The sequence below is a fragment of the Stenella coeruleoalba genome, assembly GCF_951394435.1.
Source record: "Stenella coeruleoalba genome assembly, chromosome: 2".
NCBI classification, from domain to species: Eukaryota; Metazoa; Chordata; class Mammalia; order Artiodactyla; family Delphinidae; genus Stenella; species Stenella coeruleoalba.
Genome location: NC_137147.1, coordinates 49,978,845 through 50,002,325, shown reverse-complemented (window position 1 = coordinate 50,002,325; position 23,481 = coordinate 49,978,845). Strand labels below are relative to the sequence as shown.

The 23,481-nt window shown below is 37.0% G+C and overlaps 1 protein-coding gene across 2 annotated transcripts in view; it reads left to right on the top strand.

Annotated features, from left to right (window-relative positions):
- The first annotated feature begins 627 nt into the window (after positions 1-627).
- The window catches only part of KLHDC1 (kelch domain containing 1), a 47,753-nt gene continuing 24,899 nt past the window's right edge, over positions 628-23,481 (top strand). The window contains exons 1-4 of one of the 2 annotated variants that reach the window (XM_079914976.1): positions 628-1,721; positions 12,928-12,998; positions 13,480-13,597; positions 14,037-14,155. In XM_079914976.1, the coding sequence (XP_079771102.1) occupies positions 1,626-1,721; positions 12,928-12,998; positions 13,480-13,597; positions 14,037-14,155 (404 nt within the window). In that variant the 5' untranslated portion in view covers positions 628-1,625. Of the gene's footprint in view, positions 4,247-12,927; positions 12,999-13,479; positions 13,598-14,036; positions 14,156-23,481 lie in introns of both variants that reach the window. The other variant, XM_079914977.1, reaches the window with a different exon arrangement.

Sequence of the window (23,481 nt, the reverse complement as noted above, 5' to 3'; positions counted from 1 at the left end):
TTTGAAAGTATATCAGAAATCTCATTCTGTTGAGAAAGTGGCATCTCATTTTGTTTGCTAGCTTGCTCCCGATCTTTATCATCATCAGAAAAAGCCCCTTCATCACTGGAACCCGAAGAATCCTCTCCTGTCTCAGACATAAGAGGAGGAGGCGGCGGAAGGTCCTCTATAGGAGACTCACGGAACAGAGTACGAAAATCGGGAGCAGAATTCGAACGCTGAGGGCGCGCCCCATTTTCACTTTCAGTCTCAGATTGTAATGATTCCAGGGCAAGGGAAATTAGATTACAGAGAGACCAGACACGAACAGATATAGGGTCTCTATACTGATGAGCTCTTCTTAATGCTCGCATAACCTGTTTCCAAACTTTTAAATTCAACTGGTTATGACCAGTAGGTTGAAACCAGTAACAATGTTTACGAATCCCCGCAAACAATTCATCAAAAGATTCTTGTTTCACCTTCACTCCAGAACTCCGTAATAACTGTTTTAGGAGTCTAATGTATTGACATTCCACTGAGGGAGAATTCCCCATGACTCTACTCTTCCCGGAGGTTTCGCTTTTCTCTTTTAGCGTACAAAAATCCCCTTCGGTCCCGCGTGACCTCGATGCTTACCTTCAGGTCCCTGTTCGGGCGCCAAATGTTGTAGTTTCTTATGTCAGGGCTGAAAGTAAGCTCATCACACGAGATGAATTGTGCAGAAACACAACAGTAGAGGGCTGCTGCTCTCTCAGGCAATAACAGCGCTGTCTCGTCCTGCTGTGGTGACTTTTATTTAAGCATTATCTAAGTTTACATCTTAAGACTTGTTTTCTTAACATTCCAGAAATACCAAAGCAGCCAAATATGCTTTTGCTGATTATACAATAAACAATGGGCTTTCTTAAGAACATGCCGTGCTTCGTCCTTGAACCGCAAAAGCAGCACAAGGACGTTTCCTTGTGTTCCCATTATTCTGATTATACTGAAGACATTTCATGGATCAGTGCCCAAAGCACTCAGGACTGCTTGCAGTTCTGGCTTTTTCGCACGCACCCAGCTTGCCGGGGGGACTCATGGGTCACGTCTCCTTCCATGTCCTCAGTTATTTCTCTACATGTATATACATGTATATATACATATATATTTAAAGTCCTCTCTCTCTCTCTCTCTCTCTCTCTCTCTCTCTCTCTCTCTCTCTCTGGATAACTATCTCTGCTAGAGGTTGAATGGAAAAGGCAAACCCTCACAAAGCATTAATGTATTAACATATTGATTTAAGTCACAGCAGCATCAAGCCCATGGACCAGAAGTCCACTGAGCCACTGGATAAGGTACACAGGTTGTTCCGCCCACACAACACAATCGCAAGTGACACGAAATCAGCGGGTGGCAGGGTTGCGGAGAAGCCAAGGCACCTCCCTGCCCACTCAGACCTCAAGCATCCCTAACTGGCGACGCCGCCCCAGGCTCGGCTTCCCGGGCGGGCTTCGGCACAGCGCAGCCGCACTGGTGCCGCCTTCCCACCAATCTCGACCCTCGACGCGTTCCGTTCGTGCGTGGAGGAGCCGGGCGGGAGGAAAGGCCGCTCCGTGGGCAGGGGGCTGCATCGCGCAGAGCGGCTGGACCCAGCGACGGCGCGGATGGCCGACTCCCAGCTGTTCTGCGTGGCCGAGGAGCGCAGCGGCCACTGCGCAGTGGTGGACGGAAACTTCCTCTACGTGTGGGGGGGCTACGTGGTAAGGGGAAGAGGCGGGACGGGGCGGACTCGCGCCGGGAGCCCGCCCGGCTTCTCGGCCAGAGTGGCCGCCGAGCACCCGCCCACACCCGGCCCCTACGCGGGGGCCGGTCCGCGGACCAGGCCGGCGCGCCCGGTGCCCCCCGCGCCCCGCCCGGCCCTCCGCCATCGGCCGCTCTCCCGCCGCGCCAGGGCTTGACGCCGCGCCGCCGTTGCTTCCACTAGGAAACTAGCCTTCAAACCCCAGTCCGGGGCTCTTCCCACTCTCCAGTTCCCCCGGTCCTCGCAGCTGGCCGATAACCCGGCTTACCCAGCACTCAGTCGGTTACTGCGCGATTGATGATCATTTTTAACTGCTTGCGCAGACTCAAAAAAGCCCACCAAGGATGCCGTGCTATATTATTTTGTAAATATTTACTTATGCCCGCGGCGCGATCCGAAATATCGAAATCACTGAAGCATTTAAGTGTTTCTAAGTAATTTTTAGTGGCATTCCTTTACCAAGGGGTAATTACGAAATTTTTTCGAGTCTCAAAACAGACTTGTATTAGCAACAATATACTTAAGAGTATTATGCTTTAAAATTCTCACTACAGTGGAGGTTTGAATATGTGTATTTGTTTTGTCTCTATAATCGTAGGATAATAGAATCAAGGATTCTAGAGATGGAAAACAACCCCTTTAGTTTACAGATTAAAAAAAAAGAAAAGCGAGCCATCTGGAGTTCTACTGGATGTAGAACCTACATTTTTCTGACTGACTCGATGCTATTATGTGACAGATGTAACATGACTGAATCGCTCACTGAAATAAAGAACATACTGTATATGTTAAATGATTCTCAGATCCAAGTTGGTTTTTGTTGTTGTTTTGTTTGTGTGTTTATTTTTAATTTGATTCAGTATCAGGATGAGAAAATCAGAACTCATATTTGAGTGCCTACTATACGTGGCATGTGCTAGGAAATCTCATATCCCTAATCTCGTATAATCCTTACCGTATCTTGTAAGGTAAGTAATGTCCCCATTTTAAAAATAAGGAAGATGAATCAGTAAGAGTAAATAATTTGAATGACCGTTTGACCTCAAGGGCAGCAGATTCCAACATAGGTATATTGGATTTCCAAAGGCTATTTTTTCTATGATAAACATAAATTAGGTGACTATGCTCTCTTAAGGCCTAATATTTCCACCATTTGTTCTTGATGAAAAAGTAGTCTATACATAATGATGGTTTTTGCAGAAGAAATATTTTGATTGTTTTTGAGCTCTGCCACTTGAAGATGTACAGGTGTCAAACTTCATCTGCTATATTGGTTCTTACTATTGTAAAAGTTAAATGAAAAAAAAATCTCACTTAAAATAGTAATCTGTAATATCTTATATCTTGTGACAGTATAGATTTCTGTTAAGCCCATAACTGAAATGTCTGAATTTTTTATATCTCATTTTAATCTTGAAAATTGTGTAATTGATAAGATTTCAGGTCTTCAGGTGGCAGTCAGTGAATACAAATACTTCCTACTACTGATTGATCCAATGAGTAAATGCTGTATGCGCCACCCTGGAAAGTACCACACAGATTTAGATCAAGTCTACTACTTTTTAAATTCCAGGGATTGTCAGCGCTTAAAATATGTCTAAGGCATAAGCGGAAGGAAAGGGAGAGTAGGAGGCAGAAAAGAAGACATGGCATATTGTGAGAAAAAATAGAATCCTTCCCACAATTGTTTTATTCAGATCCTACTGAACAGCGAAAGGACCCTGGAATCTGGAGGTAATCCAGTAGTCAGCAGTTAAGAATAATGGTCAGATGATTCCAGATTGTATGTTCCAAGCACAATTTTCCTCCTCATTAACACAATGTGTGTTAAAATTGACAAATGTATATCCTAAAACTTGAATGGCCAATATATATCTGTCTAAATTACTTATTACTCTATCGTTGAGCATTTTCTAAAGGACTTTGTATCTGAAAACAGCCCTACCTCTAGAGGTAAGAGCAGCAAAGCTGAAAAAAGTAAGTAGTAAATTATAATTGGTGCCAGAATATTCTCTTGCTCCTAGTTCTTCCATATCCTTTCCACATTACTGAAATTCATACAAACTTTAGTATTGCAACTAGGAGCATTTAAAAGTTGTGAGTAGTTTTTTCCAAATTTTGGAGGAGAAGCACAGGGTTTTAGCATCCTTACAGATGATATGCTTTCTTCTTACTGTTTAATCGTATGAACAGTTTTATTTCCCTAACACAATTGATATTAATACATTTTGCCCTAAACTTTTCCTTATAGAAGCTAGCAGCTGAATCTGTTTAACTATATATTTCTGTTTTGAATAGGACTTAAAGGGAAGAAGAATCAATTTAGAAAATGTCTGAAAAGAATGAAGGTTTATACTACCAGATATTAAAACATATTATGATACTTTTAAATAAGTGGTCCTGATGCACGCTGAGAAAGCATGATGGAATGGAGAAGAAATAACATAAACAGCCAACCATATAAGAGTATTTTGTATATAAAAGGTAGCATTTCAATTCTGGAAAAATGATTGCTTATTCAATAAATGGTCCTGGGACAGCTGGAGGAAAATGATAGTGGAGTTTTAGGATTGACAAATGTAGAGAAGTTAAGCTATATGATACCAAAGAAAATATGTGACTTTTGTAAAATCTTTAGTTGGGAAAAGAAAAACTGAATTGGGAAAAAACTATAAGGGAAAAGGATTGGTAGACCAAAAATTTTTTTAATGTAAGTGAAAATTGTTTAATCATCTTAGAGCAGTCAAGATCAAAGTTTTAAAAAATTAAAATCTGTGCTTTTTAAACACCATAAAGTAAGAAGGCAAATGACAAACTGGGGGAGGTATTTGCAACATTTATGATAGACAAAGGTCCTGTAAAATTAAAAATGAATATTTCCCTTGAAAAATGAGCAATGGATATGCACAGCAGTTTACAAAAGGAGAAATCAAAATAGAATATGAATCAAAGAAACCCAGCTGAAAATAATGAATATTTTCTTTTCCAATTTGCAAATATTAAAAAGAATTTTTGAGAAGAGCATGGGGAAATGAATTACTCATGCACTGGTAACCTTTTCTGAAGAGAAATTTAGCAATGTGTATGAAAATCCTTAAGTGTGTATTTCTTTAACTTAATAGTTCGTTTTATATATTCATAGATGGTGACACAGACCATCCATATTATGTGGGAGACATTTATTCTTTTTAGATGCCCAGCATTTGAACCCCCTTCCTCTTGTAGTGTCCCCCGCTAAGCGAGTCTTGTTGGAGTATTTATTTTAGTTGTCTGAGTACCTCCTACCTGCCTTCATAGAATGTATATTCTATAAAGAAGGGGGTTTTGTTCCCTATTGTGTCTCCAGTGTCCAGAATTGGGCATAGCTCATGGTAGGTGCCCAATATAAAAGAACCTGAGTGCCAGGTAGTTTTCAGCTTCCCTTGCAGCTAGGTTGTGAGCAAGTAACTTGGATGCTGTTTGTTAGATGTATGTGTGCTAGATTTGGGCTCAGGAATAAACGTGTAAAAGTCAGGACCTGAAGAGGATTCTTAGCGAGCAGTAGAAGTTGTAGGAAGATAAGGTCCCTGGCAAAAGGCAGTGCGACAAGCCGCAGTGCGATGCTCACCACTGGCTGGGGCAGTTCGTGCATCAGACTGGTTTTCTGGAAGGGTTTCAGGCCTTGCTCCTCTCTACATAGATCAGAGGCTGGTTCTCCAGCTTCCCTGATGATTCCGTGAGCTACCTAATATTAATTTCTTAAAGTTTTATTCTTTAATTTAAAAATTTGAAACGTATGTACAAAAGAGTATGTAAAATAACTGTCGTGTTTAACTTCCAGATTAAAAAATCAGCTAGAATCAGTACCTTAGAAGCCTCCTGTTTATCCTTCACTGATTATATTTTTCCTCCCACCCTCACAGGGTACCACTATCTTGATTTCTTATTAATTACTATTTTCTTTATAGTTTTATCACACATGCATCTGTCTCTAAACAATATATTATTTGGTTTTTGAATCAGAGCATGTGTTTTCTTTCATGACTTAATTCTTTTAGTTAACATTATGTTTTTTAGATTCACACATTACTTGTATTCAGCTGGTGTGCACTTGCATGGCTGTACCTGTGTTTACTTGGTGTTTATTCTGTTTGGTTAGTTTCTGTGCTGCCCAGTTATTAAATATTTTGAAAATCATCCCTGGATGCATTCATCTGATGTGTGTCCTGTATAATATTCTATTGTGTGAATTTACGGCAATTTCCGTATCTGTTCCACTATGCATGAATATTTGAATGCTTCACGGTTTTCTTGGGTTGTAAGCAATGCTACATTGAGCATTCTTGGTAACATATCTCCTGTTATATACGCAGCAGAACATGTACACTCCCTAGGGCATATACCAAGGAATGGAATGCTGGGTTGCCTGGTGCACACATCTCCACATTTACTTGGGAATGTCAGTGTTGCCAAAATATTTGTCTCAATCTACACTACCACCAGCCCCCTCCTTGCTCCACATCCTTGACAACATTTGATGCCATCTGGCCTTAAAGTTTTTGCCAATCCAGTGAGTGTGACATGATATTTCATTGTGGTTTTTGTTTACTTTCCATGATTACAGTGGAATGTATTTTCATAGCCTTATGAACTATTTGTGTTTTCTCTTCTGTAAAAATGCTGGTTCCTGTCTTTTGCTTATTTGTCTATTGAGTTGTCTTTTACTGATTTATAGGAATACTTTAATTATATAGTTGTATGAGTTGAATATGCCTTCTTAGTTTGTAGCTTATCTTTGCACTTTCTTGATGATTATCCTTTGTTTAACAGAAGGTTTTAATTTTAATATAATTTCAGTCTTTTCCTTAACGCTTTGTGCTTTCTGCATCTTAAGAAATCTTTCCCATTATGGAGATCATAAAGTCTCCTGTATTGTCTTCTAAATGATTTTTGGTTTTGCCTTCCATGTTTAAATCTTTTTTTCTTAAATCTGAATTTTTTATTTGGTTGGTTTAAGGTAGGGATCCAATTTCATTATATTTTCAGTGTGGATAACCAGTTGTTCTTGTGTCGTATATTAAATAGTCCCCTCTTTCCCTACTAACATGCAAACTCAGTCTGTTACACATCAAGTTTCCATGTATGTGTGGTCTGTTTCTAAGTTCTTTATTCTGTGCAGTTTGTCTGTTTATTTATTCTTGTGGCAGAACCTCAGTATCTAAATTACAATGGCTTTACTAGAAGTCTAAATGTTGGGTGGTAAAAGCCCCATCCCCACCCTATCTTGTTCTTGTTCTTCAGGAATAGTTTGGTTATTTAGGGCCTTTTGTTCTTTTGTATGAATTTTCTTTACTATTTTTCAATAATAGTAAAATATATAAAACATTTAATTTGCCATTTTAACCAGGTGACTGTACAGTTCGGTGGCATTAATTACATTCACAATGTTGTGCAGTGTTACCACTATCTAGTTCCAAAACTCTTCATTACTCCAAACAGAAACTCTCCCTCCTTCCTTACCCCAGTCCCTGCTAACTTCTAATCATGCTGTCTTTATGTATTTGCATTTTCCTAGATATTTCATATAAATGGAATCATACAATATCTGTCTTTTTGAGTCTGGCTTATTTTATTTAGCATAATATTTTCAAGGTTCGCTGTGTTGCAGTATGTATCAGAACTTCCTTCCTTTTTACGGTGAATACGATTACACTGTATGCATAGACCACATTTTGTTTATCCGTTCATCTGTTGTTGGGACACTTGGGATGTTGCCACCTTTTGTGTATTGTGAATAGTCCTGATATGAATATTGGCATACAAGTATCTGAGCCCCTATTTTTTATTCTTTTGGGTACCTAGGAGTGGAATTCCTGGGTCAGATGGTTATTCTACATTCAACTTTTAGAACTGCTAAATTGTTTTCCACAGTGCTTCCTCATTTGTATAAACTTTAGAATCAGATTGTCAAATAAAGTACCATATTGAGTTTTTATGTTACTGTACTCAATCTTAGATCATTTGAGGGTGATAAACATGTTATGAAATTGAGACTTCAAATCCAGGTGTATAGTATGTCTCTCTATGCCGGACTTTTTGATGTCTTTCAATAGAGTTTTATAGTATCTTCATAGGGATCTTGTATATCTTTTGTTGGATTTATTCTTGGCTTCTTTGTATTTTTTATTGTTTTTTAAAAACTAAATTTCTTTAAAAAAAATTAAATTTCTTGATTGTTGCTGGTGTTTTGAAATGCAGTTGACTTGAATATTTTTGATTCTGGCAAGCTTTCTTATATTAATTTTCAAAATTCATCTGTTAATTATATTTTTATTTTCTATATAGAGTCATGTAATCTACAGATGATGACAGTTTTGTTTCTTGCATCCCAATCTTTATTCCTTTTTATTTCCTTTTCTTTACTACACTGGTGGACCTGAAGTACAGTGTTAAATAGAAGCCAATTTTTCTTGGTCCTAATCTCAGAGTGATTGTTTTCAACTATTAACCATTAAGTTTGATGATTGCTTTAGGGTTTTGCTTGTTTGTTTGTTTGTAGATGGCCTTTTTCAAATTAATGACATGCCCTTTTACCTGATTTTCAATTTATGAATGTTGAGTTTTCAAGAGTGATTTTTTTGCATCATACTGAGATAATTGTTTTTTCTTCTTTGATCTCTTAATATGATGACTTATACAAAAAATAAGTAATATTTGTAATATTAAACCAATGTTCCATTCCTTGGATTAAGTACAAGTTAGTGTAATATATTACCCTTTTTATACATCACTGGATCCTAGTTACTAATTACTTTTTTAGCAATTTTACATCTATGTTCAAAAGTGGATTGGGTAGTGTTCCTTCTTTTATATTCTGGAATAGATTTTTTGGAAGATTGAATTACTTGTTCTTTGAGTGTTTGTAAGAACTCATCTTTAAAGCCATCTGGGTTTGGTACTTTGTGGAGGAGGTTTTAAATCTCTGATTCAATCTATTTAAAGCTGTGGGATTATTCACATTTTCCATTTTTTCTTGAGTCAAGTTTCCTCACTCCCACCTCCAGCCCCAGGAGTCTATCCATTTCATTTAGGTTTTAAAATTTATTGGCATAAACTCAAGTTGTTCATAATACTATTTATTCTTTGTAGTAGCTATAGATTTGGCCCCTTTTTCATTCCTAGAATTGTCAAGCGGTACCTTCCTTTCCTCCCCGCCATCCACCTTGAATAGTCTTGCCACATGTTTATCAGCCTTCAGAAACACCAATTTTTGGTCTACTTGATCCTCTCTGTTGTGTTTTTGAATTTTTCATTAATATCTGCTCCTTCTTATTTCTTCCTACTTTCTATGGGTTTATTATGCTGTTATTTCTTGAATTTCTGACATTGGATGCTGAACTCATTCTTTTTGAGCCTTTTTAATTCTTTAATGTCAGTATATAAAGCTATACATTTTCTTCTAAGTACCTCTTTAGCTGTATTCCTCAAGTTTTGATAAGCAGTATTTTGTCATTTTAGTTCTAATATTTTATACTTTCCATCATTATTTATTATTTGACCCATAAGTTGTTTAGGAAAATAATTTAAATTTCTAACAATATGCTATTTTTATAGTTACCTTTCTGTTATTAATGTCTAACTTAATTGTGTTAATATTCGGAGAGTGTGGTCTCTACTTATCTAATACCAGTCCTTTGGAATATGTTGAGGCTTGCTTTAAGGACTAGCATGTAATCAGTTTTCATAAATATACTCTTTGTTCTCATTAAGAATATATATTCTAATTATATATGTGCATATACATGCATGTATATGTATATATATACACAAACACTTCACGGGAGTGTTTTATATGTGTGCATTTTATTAATCTTGCTAGTTGTGTTCAAATCTCCTGTATCCTTTTTTTATTATTTTACTTCCTGTTCTATCAATTACTGTAACAGGTATTAAAATTTAAAAACTCCCACTCTAACTGTAGATTTGTTAGTTTCCCCTTATGATCCTGTCAGATTTTACTTTGTATATATATCTTTAGGCTACCTTTTTGGGTGTATATGAATTCAGAATTGTTATAGCTTTCTGGTTAATAGAACATTTTATAATTTTGTAATGCTCCTCTATCTGTAGTAATGTTATTTGTCTTAAAATCTATTTTGCTGGTGTTAATATGGCTACACTAGTTTTCTTTTGGTTAGTATTTGCATGGCATATCTTCTGATGGAAACTTGGTGTATCTTTATATTTTAGATATGTCTTATAACCTGAACATAGCTGGATTTTATTTTTATCTAGTCTGACATATCTAGAGAGTTTAGCCTATTTCTACTGAAAGCAATTCTGATACACTTTTTTCATCAGATGTGTTTTATATTTGCCCCCCTTCATTTCTCCTCCTCCTCCTTCTTTAACTTTGTCATTTTGAAAATGTTTTGGGTTTTTTGTTATCTTTCCATTTTTTTCTCTTTGCTTGTAAAGAAATTAGGTGATTTATTTCTAGTCATCGTAGATACTCTATTTCAGCACGAATGCTTCACAAAGTTCCAAGTTAATAATTTTACTTCTTTCCACAGGGTTCAAATACTTCACAAGCTTTCAAATCTGAGCACCCTCTTCTCTAGTTAGTCCTATCCTGTTCCCCGCAGCCCCCGCCTTAAATTAGGCATCAGGAAAAGCTTAGCCTTTTTTATGTTTAACTCTACCCACACACTTTACCAGTATCTTGTCACACTATTGCTTGTTGCATTTCAGATGTTTAATTTTGATCATTTGTCTTTTGCCAGAAGTAAAACATCTATTAGAATTTCTTAAAGTGAGGGTCTGTTATTGGCCAGCTGTCTCAGTTTTTGTTTGAAAATGTCTTTATTTTACCTCGGTTCTTAAAAGATATTTTTACTGAGTATAGAATTCTAGGTGGACCGTTACTTTCATTAAGCACATTGGCTAATATGATTTATTCTTGAGTTGTTGCTAATGAGAAGTCAGTCATTAGTTGCCATTCATTTGGAGATGATCTTCTTTTCTCTGGCAGCTTTTAAGAGTGTATCTTTTTCTTTGATATACAGTTTTACTATGATGTATCTAGGTATGGATTTCTGTTTATTTACCCTGCTTGAAACTTGTTAGGACTTCCTAGATCTCAGGATTGATGACTTTCAACAATTTTGCAAAACTCTCAAGCTTTGTCTCTTCAAATATTGCCTCTTCCTCATTCTCTCTATTACATCCTAATGTAATTCTGATTAGACTTAGTTCTTCTCTCTCTTCCTCCATGTCTCTTCTTTTTTATATATTCCATCTCTCTGGGCTATGTTTCTGGATGAATCAGTTCACTAGTTCTCTTTTTTTAGGGTGACCTTGACAAAAGCAGTTTTAGTGGAATGAGTCTGGATTGATTAGTCTGGACTGATGAAATAATGAGAGGTGAAGCAATGAAGACTTCTACTATAGTTAACTCAGTATGGAAATTTTGTTGTGAAGGGAGCAGAGAAATAAGAGAAAGAGTTATGGGAGAGTTGGGTTTTTTGTTTTTTTTTTAAAGATGAGTTATACTAAGGCATGTTTAGGTATTGATAGGAGTGATCTGGTAGAGAAGGAAACTTGATGATGTAGAAGAGAAGGGATAATTTAGGAGTGAAATTGCTGAGAAAGTAAGAAGGAAACTGAAAGAAGACTGGAGCACAATGACTAAAGGCAAGAAGAACTTTGGAGGGATAGCAGGTACCATATAGCACAGAATCATAAGGATTTTAGACTATCCTGAGAGCAACAGGGAAGCATTGAAGGGACTTAAGCAGAATAGTAACAGGATCCATTTTCATACTATTTCTGTTGTAATGGTGTATGCGTGAGCCTTCTAGAGCCTGATGCCATTAAACTTTAGAATCAAGCAATTATAATCTCCCTTTCTTAACAGTTATTTACTTAGCCATGTAATATGGTTTCCTCAGTCAGACATGAGTGGAAATTTCCTTGGAATTAATATGATGGTTTTCTGCTGTGTGTGTGTGTGAGAGAGAGAGAGTGTGCATGTGAGACAGAGAGTGTGTTTGAGAGAGAGAGAGAGAGACAGAGGCGTAGACAGACCTGGTAGCCAAGATAGTATTTTAAAAATTTAACTAACATAGCAATGAGGAAATTAGCTAACTCTGTTTAGCATGTTAATAATTTATGCATCATATGGTCTTAGAAATTCTTAAACTGACATCTTTTACAACTAGCTATTTTTGAGTTACTTTATAGATTCTAAGTAATCATGATAGATTTATGTAAGGATTTGTTTTAAACCCTAAGTTTTAAAACTTAAAGAAAATTATTATTCTAATTTTTCTTTTCATCATAAATATCAGAATGTACTATTCTGTTTATGTTATCAGCTTCTTTAGAGATTATTCAGATTCTGAGTTGTCATTTTGACTAGCTAAATTTATCTTGATCCTTAGATTCTATATTTAATGAATATCTAACACGATGCTTGCACATAGTAGGCACTCAAAAAATATGTTTAGTGAATCAAGGTATGTGATACAGTGCTCTAAATTATACTTTAAGTTTCCTTTCTTAACTCCTTCCCTTCACCCGAAGTATATTGCCCTTTTTTGATACTCCTTTTCTTCCTGGCTTCACATTCTTCAGTATTCTGCTGTAATGTTATTGTTTTGCTATTTTCTCTTACTTGAAATTCCTTGTAAGGTTTAACTACCCTGAGTCTTTTCTTGAGACTCACGTACTTGCTATTTTGTATTCTAACCCTTATTGTTTGCCCACTTTCTCTTAGAAAATGTCTCCCTTCCCCTTCTCTCTCTTTTTTTTTTTTTTTTTTTTTTGCGGTACGCGGGCCTCTCACTGTTGTGGCCTCTCCCGTTGCGGAGCACAGGCTCTGGACGCGCAGGCTCAGCGGCCACGGCTCACGAGCCCAGCCGCTCCGCGGCATGTGGGATCTTCCCGGACCGGGGCACGAACCCGTGTCCCCTGCATCGGCAGGCGGACTCTCAACCACTGCGCCACCAGGGAAGCCCCTCCCCTTCTCTTTTGATCTATCTTTATTTCTGTTGAAAAAGTCATCTTTGAGGCTGTTATGGTTTTGTGTTTTGTACTATTTCCATTGCAGTTTTCCCATCCTGAGGAACTATTTAGCTGTTACTTTGTAATTAATAAACATAATTTTATGTATTCTGTGTTTTTAGTCTATTGAAGACAATGAAGTATATTTGCCTAATGATGAGATTTGGACCTATGAGATTGATAGTGGGTTGTGGTAAGTAACTTTAAATTGCAGAATGTCCAGTCTTAATATCTGTTATAACTGCTGTCATAGCCCACAGGGAGTCTGAGACTATACTTAGAACGTGCTGCAACATTATATTGTCTCCCTTTCCTTTTCTTTCAATGCTTTATTCTCTCTGGCTGTTTCTTTCCCCAACTTGCTTCCTCTCTCTCCATTCTTTGTCCTCTACTATTCCTCTCAAGACTAAGGCTGTTTCTGAAGACTTTGCTTTGTTCTACTAACTAATTCCCAATTCTGGTGACATGTGAAGATTTTGTAACTTTTTTTTCCCCAGTAGGTTGAAAAATCTTTACCATGGCTCTTCTTACAGGTTTTACAGTATTGGCTACCATTACATCTTAATTGTAATTGTCAGTGACAGTTTTCATTGAAAAAGTACTCATGGAATTCAAAGGGAATTTTAATTTGCTTTTCTGGAAAGTTATGGAATTCCACGTTATTCTTGCTGCAGGACGATGCACCTCATGGAAGGAGAACTCCCTACCTCCATGTCAGGAAGTTGCGGTGCTTGCCTTAATGGAAAGCTATACGTTTTTGGAGGATATGATGACAAAGGATACAGCAATCGAGTAATTTCTTTTTTCAATTCAGGAGCGCAGAAAAATGTAATGTTTAATGTGTCACTTCATCTCACAAGTTTACGAATGTATTTTACAAAGAAGACATATGTAGAAAAGCTTGAGCTTATGATGATAAGGTTTTAAAGATAGGGTGAAAATGCAGCATCGTGCTCCTCTCTTCTGCCATGTCTTTCTACTTCAGAATTAACTACGTACTTAGTTGATATTCATAGGGCAAGAGCATGATGGGAAAAGATCCATTTCAGTATTTTTCATATTATCATTTTTGCTTCTAAAACATAGTCCCATTTTCATTAACTCTACAATTCAAATTTTTACCTTTTAAAAATCAGAAAGTAATATTATTAATTTTGGATCACATATCCCTGTGACATATATTTAATTTTCCAATGTCTTGTCTGCTAATGGTGTTCTCCTCTTTTAAAAGCTTTATTTTGTTAATTTGCGAACAAGAGATGGAACCTATGTTTGGGAAAAAATCACCAACTTTGAAGGTCAACCACCCACACCACGTGATAAACTTTCCTGCTGGGTATATAAAGACAGGTAATGCAGCAAGGCCATCTCATTAACTGCACTCAAGTAAGGATTACAGCTTGTGACCAAAATAGAGAAAACTTGAAAGTCTGAAATTTTTTTCAAGATAGTTACAAACTTGTTTTGACACTGATGTTAAAGGCAGTTTTGAACCCTGGATAAGAGCCAGGTCATAAGAGTAAACATGGTGGAAGCAGCTATTTGGTTTTTAAAAATTTGTTACTTTAAAATTTTCTGAATCGTTAATACAGTTACATCGTTCAAAAATCAAAACCATATTAAAAAGGATACAATGAAAAGTCTGGCTCCCACTCCTGTCCCCATCCATCCTGTTCCCACCCTCCACATGCACAATTAGCTACTTTTATTAATATCTTTTGTATTTTTATAGCAGTGGTTCTCAAACTTGTCTGCCATGGAAATAATCTGGGGATCTTTTAAAAGCTCTGAAGCCCAGATGATACCCCAGAACTAATCAAATTACAATCACTGGGGGTATGATTTTTTTTAAGCTCCTCAGGTGATTCCAAGTGCAGGCAAGTTTGGGAACAACTGCGATCCCTGTGACTTTATGCAGATAGAAGCAAATGCATAGGTACGTGCTCTTCTCTTCCTCCTCCTTACACAAATATCGGTGTACTCCGTACACTATTCTGCACCCTGCTGCTTCCTTTTTTTTTTTTGAGGGGGCTATGCCACACGGCATATGGGAATTGTAGTTCCCCGACCAGGGATCTAACCCACACGCCCTGCATTGGAAGTGCGGTGTCTTAACCACTGGACTTCTTTTGGTCAACAGTATACCATGGGGAACTTTCATCTTTCTGTATCTCTAGTTAGAAAGCTTGATTTTGTTTTTACAGCTGCATAGTATTCTCCTGTGTGGATATACCAAGTTTATTTAACCTTTCCCATACAGATGGCACAACACTTAGATTAAATGAATATCTTTGTGTATATATACATATGATTGCAGATCTATTTGTTGGATAAAATTCCAGAATTTGATTTCTGGTCAAAGGGTAATACATTCGTAATTGTGATAAATGTTTATTTTGCTAGGGTTGCTGTAACAGAGTTCTATAAACTGAATAATTTAAACAACAGAAATGTATTGTCTCATAGTTCTGGAGGCTAGAAGTCTGAGATCAAGGTGTCAGCAGGGTTGGTTCATTCTCTTGGTTTTGAGAAAGAATCTGGTTGATGCTTGTCCCCAGCTTCTGGTGATTTGTTGGCAACCTCTGGTGTGTTGAAGCAACACTCTGATCTCTGCCTTCATAGTCACATAGCATTCTCTCTGTGTGCTTGTCTGTCTCCAAATTTTCCCTTTTTGTAAGAATACCAGTCATATTGGATTAGGACCTACCCTCATGACTTCATTTTAACTTGATTGCCTCTATAAGGACCCTGTCTCTAAATAAGGTCACATTCTTTTTTAATTATTCTTATGTTTTTATTTCTAGAAAATATAATTGTTTTGCCTTCTTAATTGCAGTAATTCCTACTCTGCTTTTGTCAATATTCAGTTTATTTTAAAAAATCTCTTTAAACTGCAGGGGACACTTACAATAATTAAGATGGAGGGTGTTAAGTTTTAAAAGACAATCAGTTTAAATAATACACATTTATATTTTGAATACAAAAGGCAGACATTAAAATTTGACAAAATATTTTATAATTCTCAAAAAGCATATCAGAATTCCACAGGGTAAGAAATAAGATTATCTTGGTCATGAAAAGGTACATAGATCAAAATACTCTCTAGAATATGAGAATTTGGAAAGGAAAATCTTAAACCTTTGAATTGTGGATTAATCAGATTTAAATAGAAACCAACTATGATTATGCTGTTGTTGATTTCTCTGATCCTACAAATTGATAACCATTAGTACTCTGCTTTGAGTAGCCAATAATGTCACATTCTAAATGCAGGGGATTAGGACTTCTATATATGAATTTTGTGGGGGACACAATTCAATCCATAACATTGGATTTTGCCAGCTTTTTCTCCAATAAAGTTGTGCTGTTTTGTGTTGTCAGTAATGGAGTGCCTCTTTGTCCACAGCCTTGCCAAGAATTTGCAGGCAAACTTAGATGTTTTGGGCCAAATTGATAGGTGAGATGTGATGCCTCAGTCTTATTTTAATTTTCATATATTTAAGGGCAATTTTTATTTCTTTTTCTCTGAACTGAAAAATAAATCCTTTGCTAATTATTTTTTATTTGATTGTTGGCATTTATAATCTTGACTTCTAGGAGTTATTTATTTATAAAGAGATTAGTGTTTGACTGTGACATATGAAAATATTTTTTCCAGGTTGTCATTTATCTTTTGACTTTGCATAAAGTGTGTTTTGCATGTATTAAACAGCTTCTTAAAGCTGTTATTTAGGTAAATTTATCAATAATTTCTTTTCTGGCTTCTTGACTTTGAGTCAATGCAAAGGTTTTTTCCACTCCAAGATCATAAACTAATTCTCACATATTTTCCTCTAGTACTTTTGTTATTTTTAAAAACATGGGAGGGATTCCCTGGAGGTCCAGTGGTTAGGACTCCACACTTTCACTGCTGAGGGCATGGGTTTGATCCCTGGTCGGGGAACTAAGATCCTGCAAACCGTGTGGCACAGCCAAAAAAAAAAGAACCAGTAAAAACCTGTGAATGGTATGAGATATGAATCCAAGTTTATCTTTTATTATTTAGTTTTTAAATTTTATAACTGGTAGTTTGTACCTCTTCATCCCTTCACTATTTCACCCATCCCCCACCCTTCCCCTCTAGCAACCACTAGTTCGTTCTCTGTATCTGTTTTTTCATATTTGTTCTTTGTTTTGATTTTTACATTCTACACATAAGTGAAAACATGCAGTATTTGTTTTTCTCTGATTTATTTCACTTAGCATAATATCCTCTGAGTCCATCCATGTTATCACAAATGGCAAAATTTCATTCCTTTTTATGGCTGAGTAATATTTCTTTGTGTGTGTGTGTGTGTGTGTGTGTGTGTGTGTACATACATACACACCACATCTTCTTTATCCATTCATCTGTTGATGGACACAGGTTGCTTCCATATCTTGGCTATTGTAAATAATGCTGCAGTGAACATTGGGTGTATATATCTTTTTGAATAAGTGTTTTCATTTTATTTGGTTAAATAGGAGTGGCATTGCTGGATAGTCTGGTAGTTCTATTTTTAATTTTTTGAGGAACCTCCATACTGTTTTCTATAGTGGTTGTATCAATTTACATTCCCACCAACAATGCATGAAGGTTTCCTTTTCTCCACATCTGTGCCAACACATGTTATTTCTTGTCCTTTTGATAATAGCCATTCTGACAGGTATAAGGTGACATCTCCTTGTGGTTTGGGTTTGCATTTCCCTGACAATTAGTGATACTGAGCATCTTTTCATGTGCCTGTTGGACATCTGTATGTGTTCTTTGGAAAAATGGCTATTTAGGTCTTTCCCCCATTTTTTAACTGGGTTGTTTTTTTTTAACTGATGCTGAGTTGTTTGAGTTCTTTATATATTTTATATATTAGTGCCTAGTGGACATATCTTCTCTCATTCAGTAGGTTGCCTTTTTGTTTTATTGATGGTTTCTTTTGCTGTGCAAAAGCTTTTTAGTTTGTTGTGGTCCCATTTGCTTATTTTTGCTTTTGTTGCCCTTGCCAGAGGAGACAGATCCAAAAAAATATTGCTAAGGCTGATTTCAAAGAGTGTACTGCCTAAGTTTTCTTCTAAGGGTTTTATAGTATCAAGTCTTATGCTTAAGTCTTTAATGCATTTTGAGTTTATTTTTGTATATAGTATGAGAAAATGGTCTACTTTCATTCTTTTATAAGTAGCTGTAAGTTTTCCCAACATCACTTATTGAAGAGACTGTCTTTTCTCTGTTGTATATTCTTATGTTGTAGATTAACTGAGCATACGTGCATGGGTTTACTTCTGGGTTCTCTATTCTGTTTCATTGATCTATGTGTCTATTTTTGTACCAGTACCTTACTGTTTTTATTACTGTAGCTTTGTAGTATAGTTTGAAACCAGGGACCATGATACATTTAGCTTTGTTCTTCTTTCTCAAGATTATTTTGGCTATTTGGAGTCTTTTATGGTTCCATAAAAATTTTAGGATTATTTGTTCTAGCTCTGTGAAAAAAATGCCATCAGTATTTTGATAAGGATTGCATTGAATCTGTAGATTGCTTTGGGTAGTATGAACATTTTAACAATATTAATTCTTCCAATCCATGAACATGAAATATCTTTCCACTTATTCATGTCATCATCAATATCTTTCATCAGTGCCTTATAGTTTTCAGAGTACAGGTCTTTCACCTTTTTGGTTAAATTTATTCCTAGGTATTTTATTCGTTTTGATGCAATTGTAAATGGAATTATTTTCTTGATTTCTGTCTCTGATAGTTCATTATTAGTGTATAGAAATGCAACCGATTTATGTCTATTAATTTTGTGTCCTGTAACTTTATTGAATTCATTTATTAGTTTTTATAGTTTTTTGGTGGACTCTTTAGAGTATTCTATATATACAATCATGTCATCTGCAAATAGTGACAGTTTTATTCCTTCCCTTCCAATTTGGATGCTTTTTATTTCTTTTTCTTCTCTGATTGCTGTGGCAAGGATTTCCAATATTATGTTAAGTAAAAAAGGGGGCATCCTTGTATTGTTCCTGATCTTAGAGGAAATGCTTTCAGCTTTTCACCATTGACTATGATGTTTGCTGTGTGTTTGTCAAAAATGGCCTTTATTGTTGATGTGTGCTCCTTCTCTACCCACTTTGTTGAGAGTTTTTGTCATGAATCGATGTTGGATTTTGTCAAATGCTTTTTCTGTAGCTATTGAGTTGATTGCGTGATTTTTATCCTTCATTTTGTTAATATGGTGTGTCATGTTGATTGATTTGTGGATACTGAACCATTCTTGCATTCCTGGGATAAATCCCACTTGATCATTGTGTATGATCCTTTTAACGTATTGTTGAATTCAGTTTGCTAGTGTTTTGTTGAAGATTTGTGTATCTATGTTCACCAGGGATATTAGCCTGTAAGTTTCTTTTTTTGTAGTGTCTTTTTCTGATTTTGGTATCAAGGTAATGCTGGCCTTGTAGAATGGGTTTGGAAACTTTCTCTCCTCTTCAATTTTTTTGGAATAGTTTGAGAAGGATAGGTGTTAAATCTTCTTTGAAGGTATGATAGAATTCATTTGTGAAGCCATCTGGTCCTGGACTTTTGTTTTTTGGGAGTATTTTTGATTACTGATCAATTTTACTGCTAGTAGTCAGTCTGTTCAGATTTTCTATTTCTTCCTCATTCAGTCTTGGGAGATTGTATGTTTGTAGGAGTTTATCCAGTTCTAGGTTGTTCATTTTTTTGGCTTATAATTGTTCATAGTAATCTCTTATGATTTGTATTTCTGTGGTATTGGTTGTAACTTCTCTTTTATTTCTGATTTTATTTATTTGGGTCTTCTCTCTTTCTTTATTGATGAGTCTGACTAAAAATTTTTCAATTTTGTGTATCTTTACAAAGAACCAGCTCTTATTTTCATTGATCTTTTCTATTTTTTAAATCTCTATTTTATTTATTTCTTTTCTGATCTTTGTTATTTCTTTCCTTCTGCTGACTTTGGGCCTTGTTTGTTCTTCTTTTTCTAATTCTTTTAGGTGGATCATATGGTAATTCTATGGTCAACATTTTTTTTAAGTTAATTTAATTTATTTTTTATTTATTTATTTTTGGCTGTGTTGGCTCTTCATTGCTGCGTGCGGGCTTTCTCTAGTTGTGGCGAACGGGGGCTACCCTTCGTTGTGGTGCATGGGGTGCTTGTTGTGGTGGCTTCTCTTGTTGTGGAGCACAGGCTCTAGGCGCATGGGCTTCAGTAGTTGTGGCTCATGGGCTCTAAAGCACAGGCTCAGTAGTTGTGGCGCACGGGCTTAGTTGCTCTGACGCATGTGGGATCTTCCTGGACCAGGGCTTGAGCCTGTGTCCCCTGCATTGGCAGGTGGATTCTTAACCGCTGCGCCACCAGGAAAGCCCCTACGTTCAACATTTTGAGGAGAACCAAACTGTTTTCCACAGTAACAATGCCATGTTATATTCCCACTATAAAGGTTCCAATTTTCTACATTCTCACCAACTCTTGCTATTTTCTTTTGTTTGTTTGTTTTATAATTGTCATTGTAATGGGTGTGAAGTGATATCCATTGTGTTTTTTTTTTTTTTTCCCACCACGAGGGAGTCCTTTAATAGAGACGGGCGGACAGGGGACACAGCTCGGCCCTGCACCTGCAGTGCGGCAGCTCCTCCCCCACCTGGCGTGGCCCCAGGGTGGACACGGGAGAGGTGTGGTTTTAAAAAACACAGCGAGACCAATTCTTCACTTTCACAGAGAAGGGGAACTTGGGGGAGCCGAGTCCGAGCCCCGCGTCCAGCAGGAGGGAGCTTGCTGCCCGCCCCCCATCTGCACACGGCCAGGGCAGGAGCCCCCGGCTGCAGAGACCCAGCCACCCTACATCTGTCAGCGTTTCTACGCTACGTACACTGTTGTGCTGTAGAGGCCCCAACCCCAGCGTCAGCCTGAAGCCTCAGGTGGGAGGAGGGACGCCCCCAGCCCCTGCCACCATTGTGGTTTTGATTTGTGTTTCCCCAGTGACTGATGATGTTGACCATCTTTTCCTGGGCTTGTTGGCCATTTGTATATCTTCTTTGGAGAAATATCTAGTCCTTTGCCCATTTTTAAAAAATTGGATTGTTTTATCTTTTTGTTATTGAGTTGTAGGAATTCTTTACATATTCTGGATAGTAAACCCTTATCAGATATATGCAGTTTTCTTGTTGTGTTTTTGTCTGGCTTCAGTTTCAGGATAATGCTGGCCTCATTGAATGAGTTAGGAAGTGTTCCCTCCTTCTCAGTATTTTTAAATGTTTGAGAAGGGTTGGTATTAATTCTTCTTGAAATATTTGATAGAATTCACCACTGAAGCTATCTGGTCCTGGGCTTTTCTTTGTTGGGAGGTTTTAGGATTACTGATTCAGTCTCTTTACTTACTATATGTTTATTCAGATTTTTTATTTCTTCATGAGCCCCTTTTGGAAGTATGTGTCTTTCCAGGAATTTTTCTATTTCATCTAGTTTATACAGTCTGTTGGTATGCAGTTTTTTGGTATTCTCTGATGATACTTTTTATTTCTGTCTGTTATTTTTGGCTGTGTTGGGTCTTTGTTGCTGCATGGGGGCTTTCTCTAGTTGAAACTAGTCTCTAGTTTCAGTGTCCCCCTGTCACTCCTAATTTTAGTAATTTGAGTTTTCTCTACTTTTGTTTTAGTCAACCTAGCTAAAGGTTTGTCAATTTTGTTGATATTTTCAAAGACCCAACTTTTGGTTTTGTTGTTTCTCTCTATTGTTTTTCTATTCACCATTTTGCTTATTTCCCCTTTAATTTTTATTATTTCCTTCTGTTATCTCTGGGTTTAGTTTGCTTCTCTTTCTAGTTCCTTGATATGTATGGTTATATTATTGATATGAGATCTTTCTTTTTAAATTTGTGGGCATTTATAGCTATAAGATTCCCTCTGAGCACCACCTTCACAGTATTCCATAAGTTTTGTTTTATTCTGTTTGCATTTTCAGTCATTTCAAGGTAATTTCTAATTTCCCTTGTGATGTTTTTCACTCATTGGGTTGACAGATTTTTTTCTTTCTTTCAGCACTTTAATGACTTTATTACATTGCCTTTGGGCCTCCATTTTTCTGGTGAGAAATTCACTTATTTGTATTTATCCAGCTTGGAGTGTGCTGAGCTTCTGGGGTTGGTGGATATATATCTTTCATCAGTTTTAGGAAGTTCTTATTAATTAACAAATATTTCTTCTACCCATTTATTTGTCTCTTTTCCTTCTGGGACTCCTATTATATGCACATTAGATCATATGATATTGTTATACAGAGCTTGGGCTCCCTTCCCCGCCCCCGACTCTTTCATTCTCTTTGTTTTAATTTGGATACTTTTTTTTACCAGTTGACTTATCTTCAAGTTCACTGATCTTTTCCATTGCTATGTCCAGTTTCCTGTTATGACTATGTAATGAATTTCTTTATTTCTGACATCTTATTTTCCAATTTTTTGCATTTTCATTTCACTCTTTTTCATGGTTCCATGTCTCTGCCAAAATTACCTAGTTCTTCCTGCACATTGTCCACCTTTTACAGACTGGTCTGTTACTATTTCTACCATAGTTATTTTAAAGGCCATGTCTAATAATTCTAATATCTGGGCCACCTTGGAGTCAGCTTATATTGACTCTTTCCTCTCCTGATCATAGGTCACTTTTTTTGCCTTTTCTTATACCTTGTAATTTCTTCATCATTTGACAGACATTCTGTATGAAAGAACAGTAAAGTTGGGAATAAACAATATTTCTTTCCAGAAAAGGACATGCCCTTTTTTTCCTTTTTCAGGTTGCTAGAGTGGGATTTAAGTCAGTCTAATCTATAGTTGATCTGTGTCTGGGCTTTGTTGCAGCTTTAGTTTGATTCAGTTTAACCACCAGCTTCAAATGTTCTCATGCAGGACCAAGACTTTCCTTTGCTACAGCCCCATGTTTGAGCACTAGAGAGTGTCTAGAGATTTTGAACAGTGCTTCACAGCTGAGTACCTACTTCTCAGAACTGTGGGAGATCTCTCCTTGTTTCATAGCCTACTTGTGTTGCTAGGGAGTTCTCTTTGCTCTCCAATCCCACTTTATACTTTCTGTACCTTGAGAGATCTCTTTCAGCACTGCCCCTCCCCCCCTGGCCTTTTGAGGGCAGCCACCCTGTATGCTATAACGGCTTGGCATGCCTCTGAGGTGTTTCTGTCAGATCTCCTGCCCAGATCCCAAACTTTAGAGTTGATAGCTCAGATTGCCTCAAGGAGAGTTGCTCAGCTCTTCTCTGCTTCCAGCTGTTGGTGACTGACCCTGAGCCCTGCCTGAAGACTATGTGAAAAAGTTGTTCAGTAGGTTCAAGCTCCCTCTGTGGCTGAGTTTCTTAAGATTCTAATTTGCTATGCCAGCCTACATGTGACTGTTAAAATTTTGGGTGGCTTCTTTTACAAACCCAATCTGTGCTGGATTCTTTCTCCTCCTGCTGTTACATCAGGTATGAAAGCAGCCATGGGCCTCTTCTCTCCTACTGAGAGCTTATCACTTTCTGGAATTAGTTCATTTAGGTCTCTTTGCTCCCATAGCTCTTTGATTTTTTTTTTTAACTATGGTTTTGTAGTTTATATGGCTTGTTTAGGTTGTGACGGAAATGATGTCTTCCAA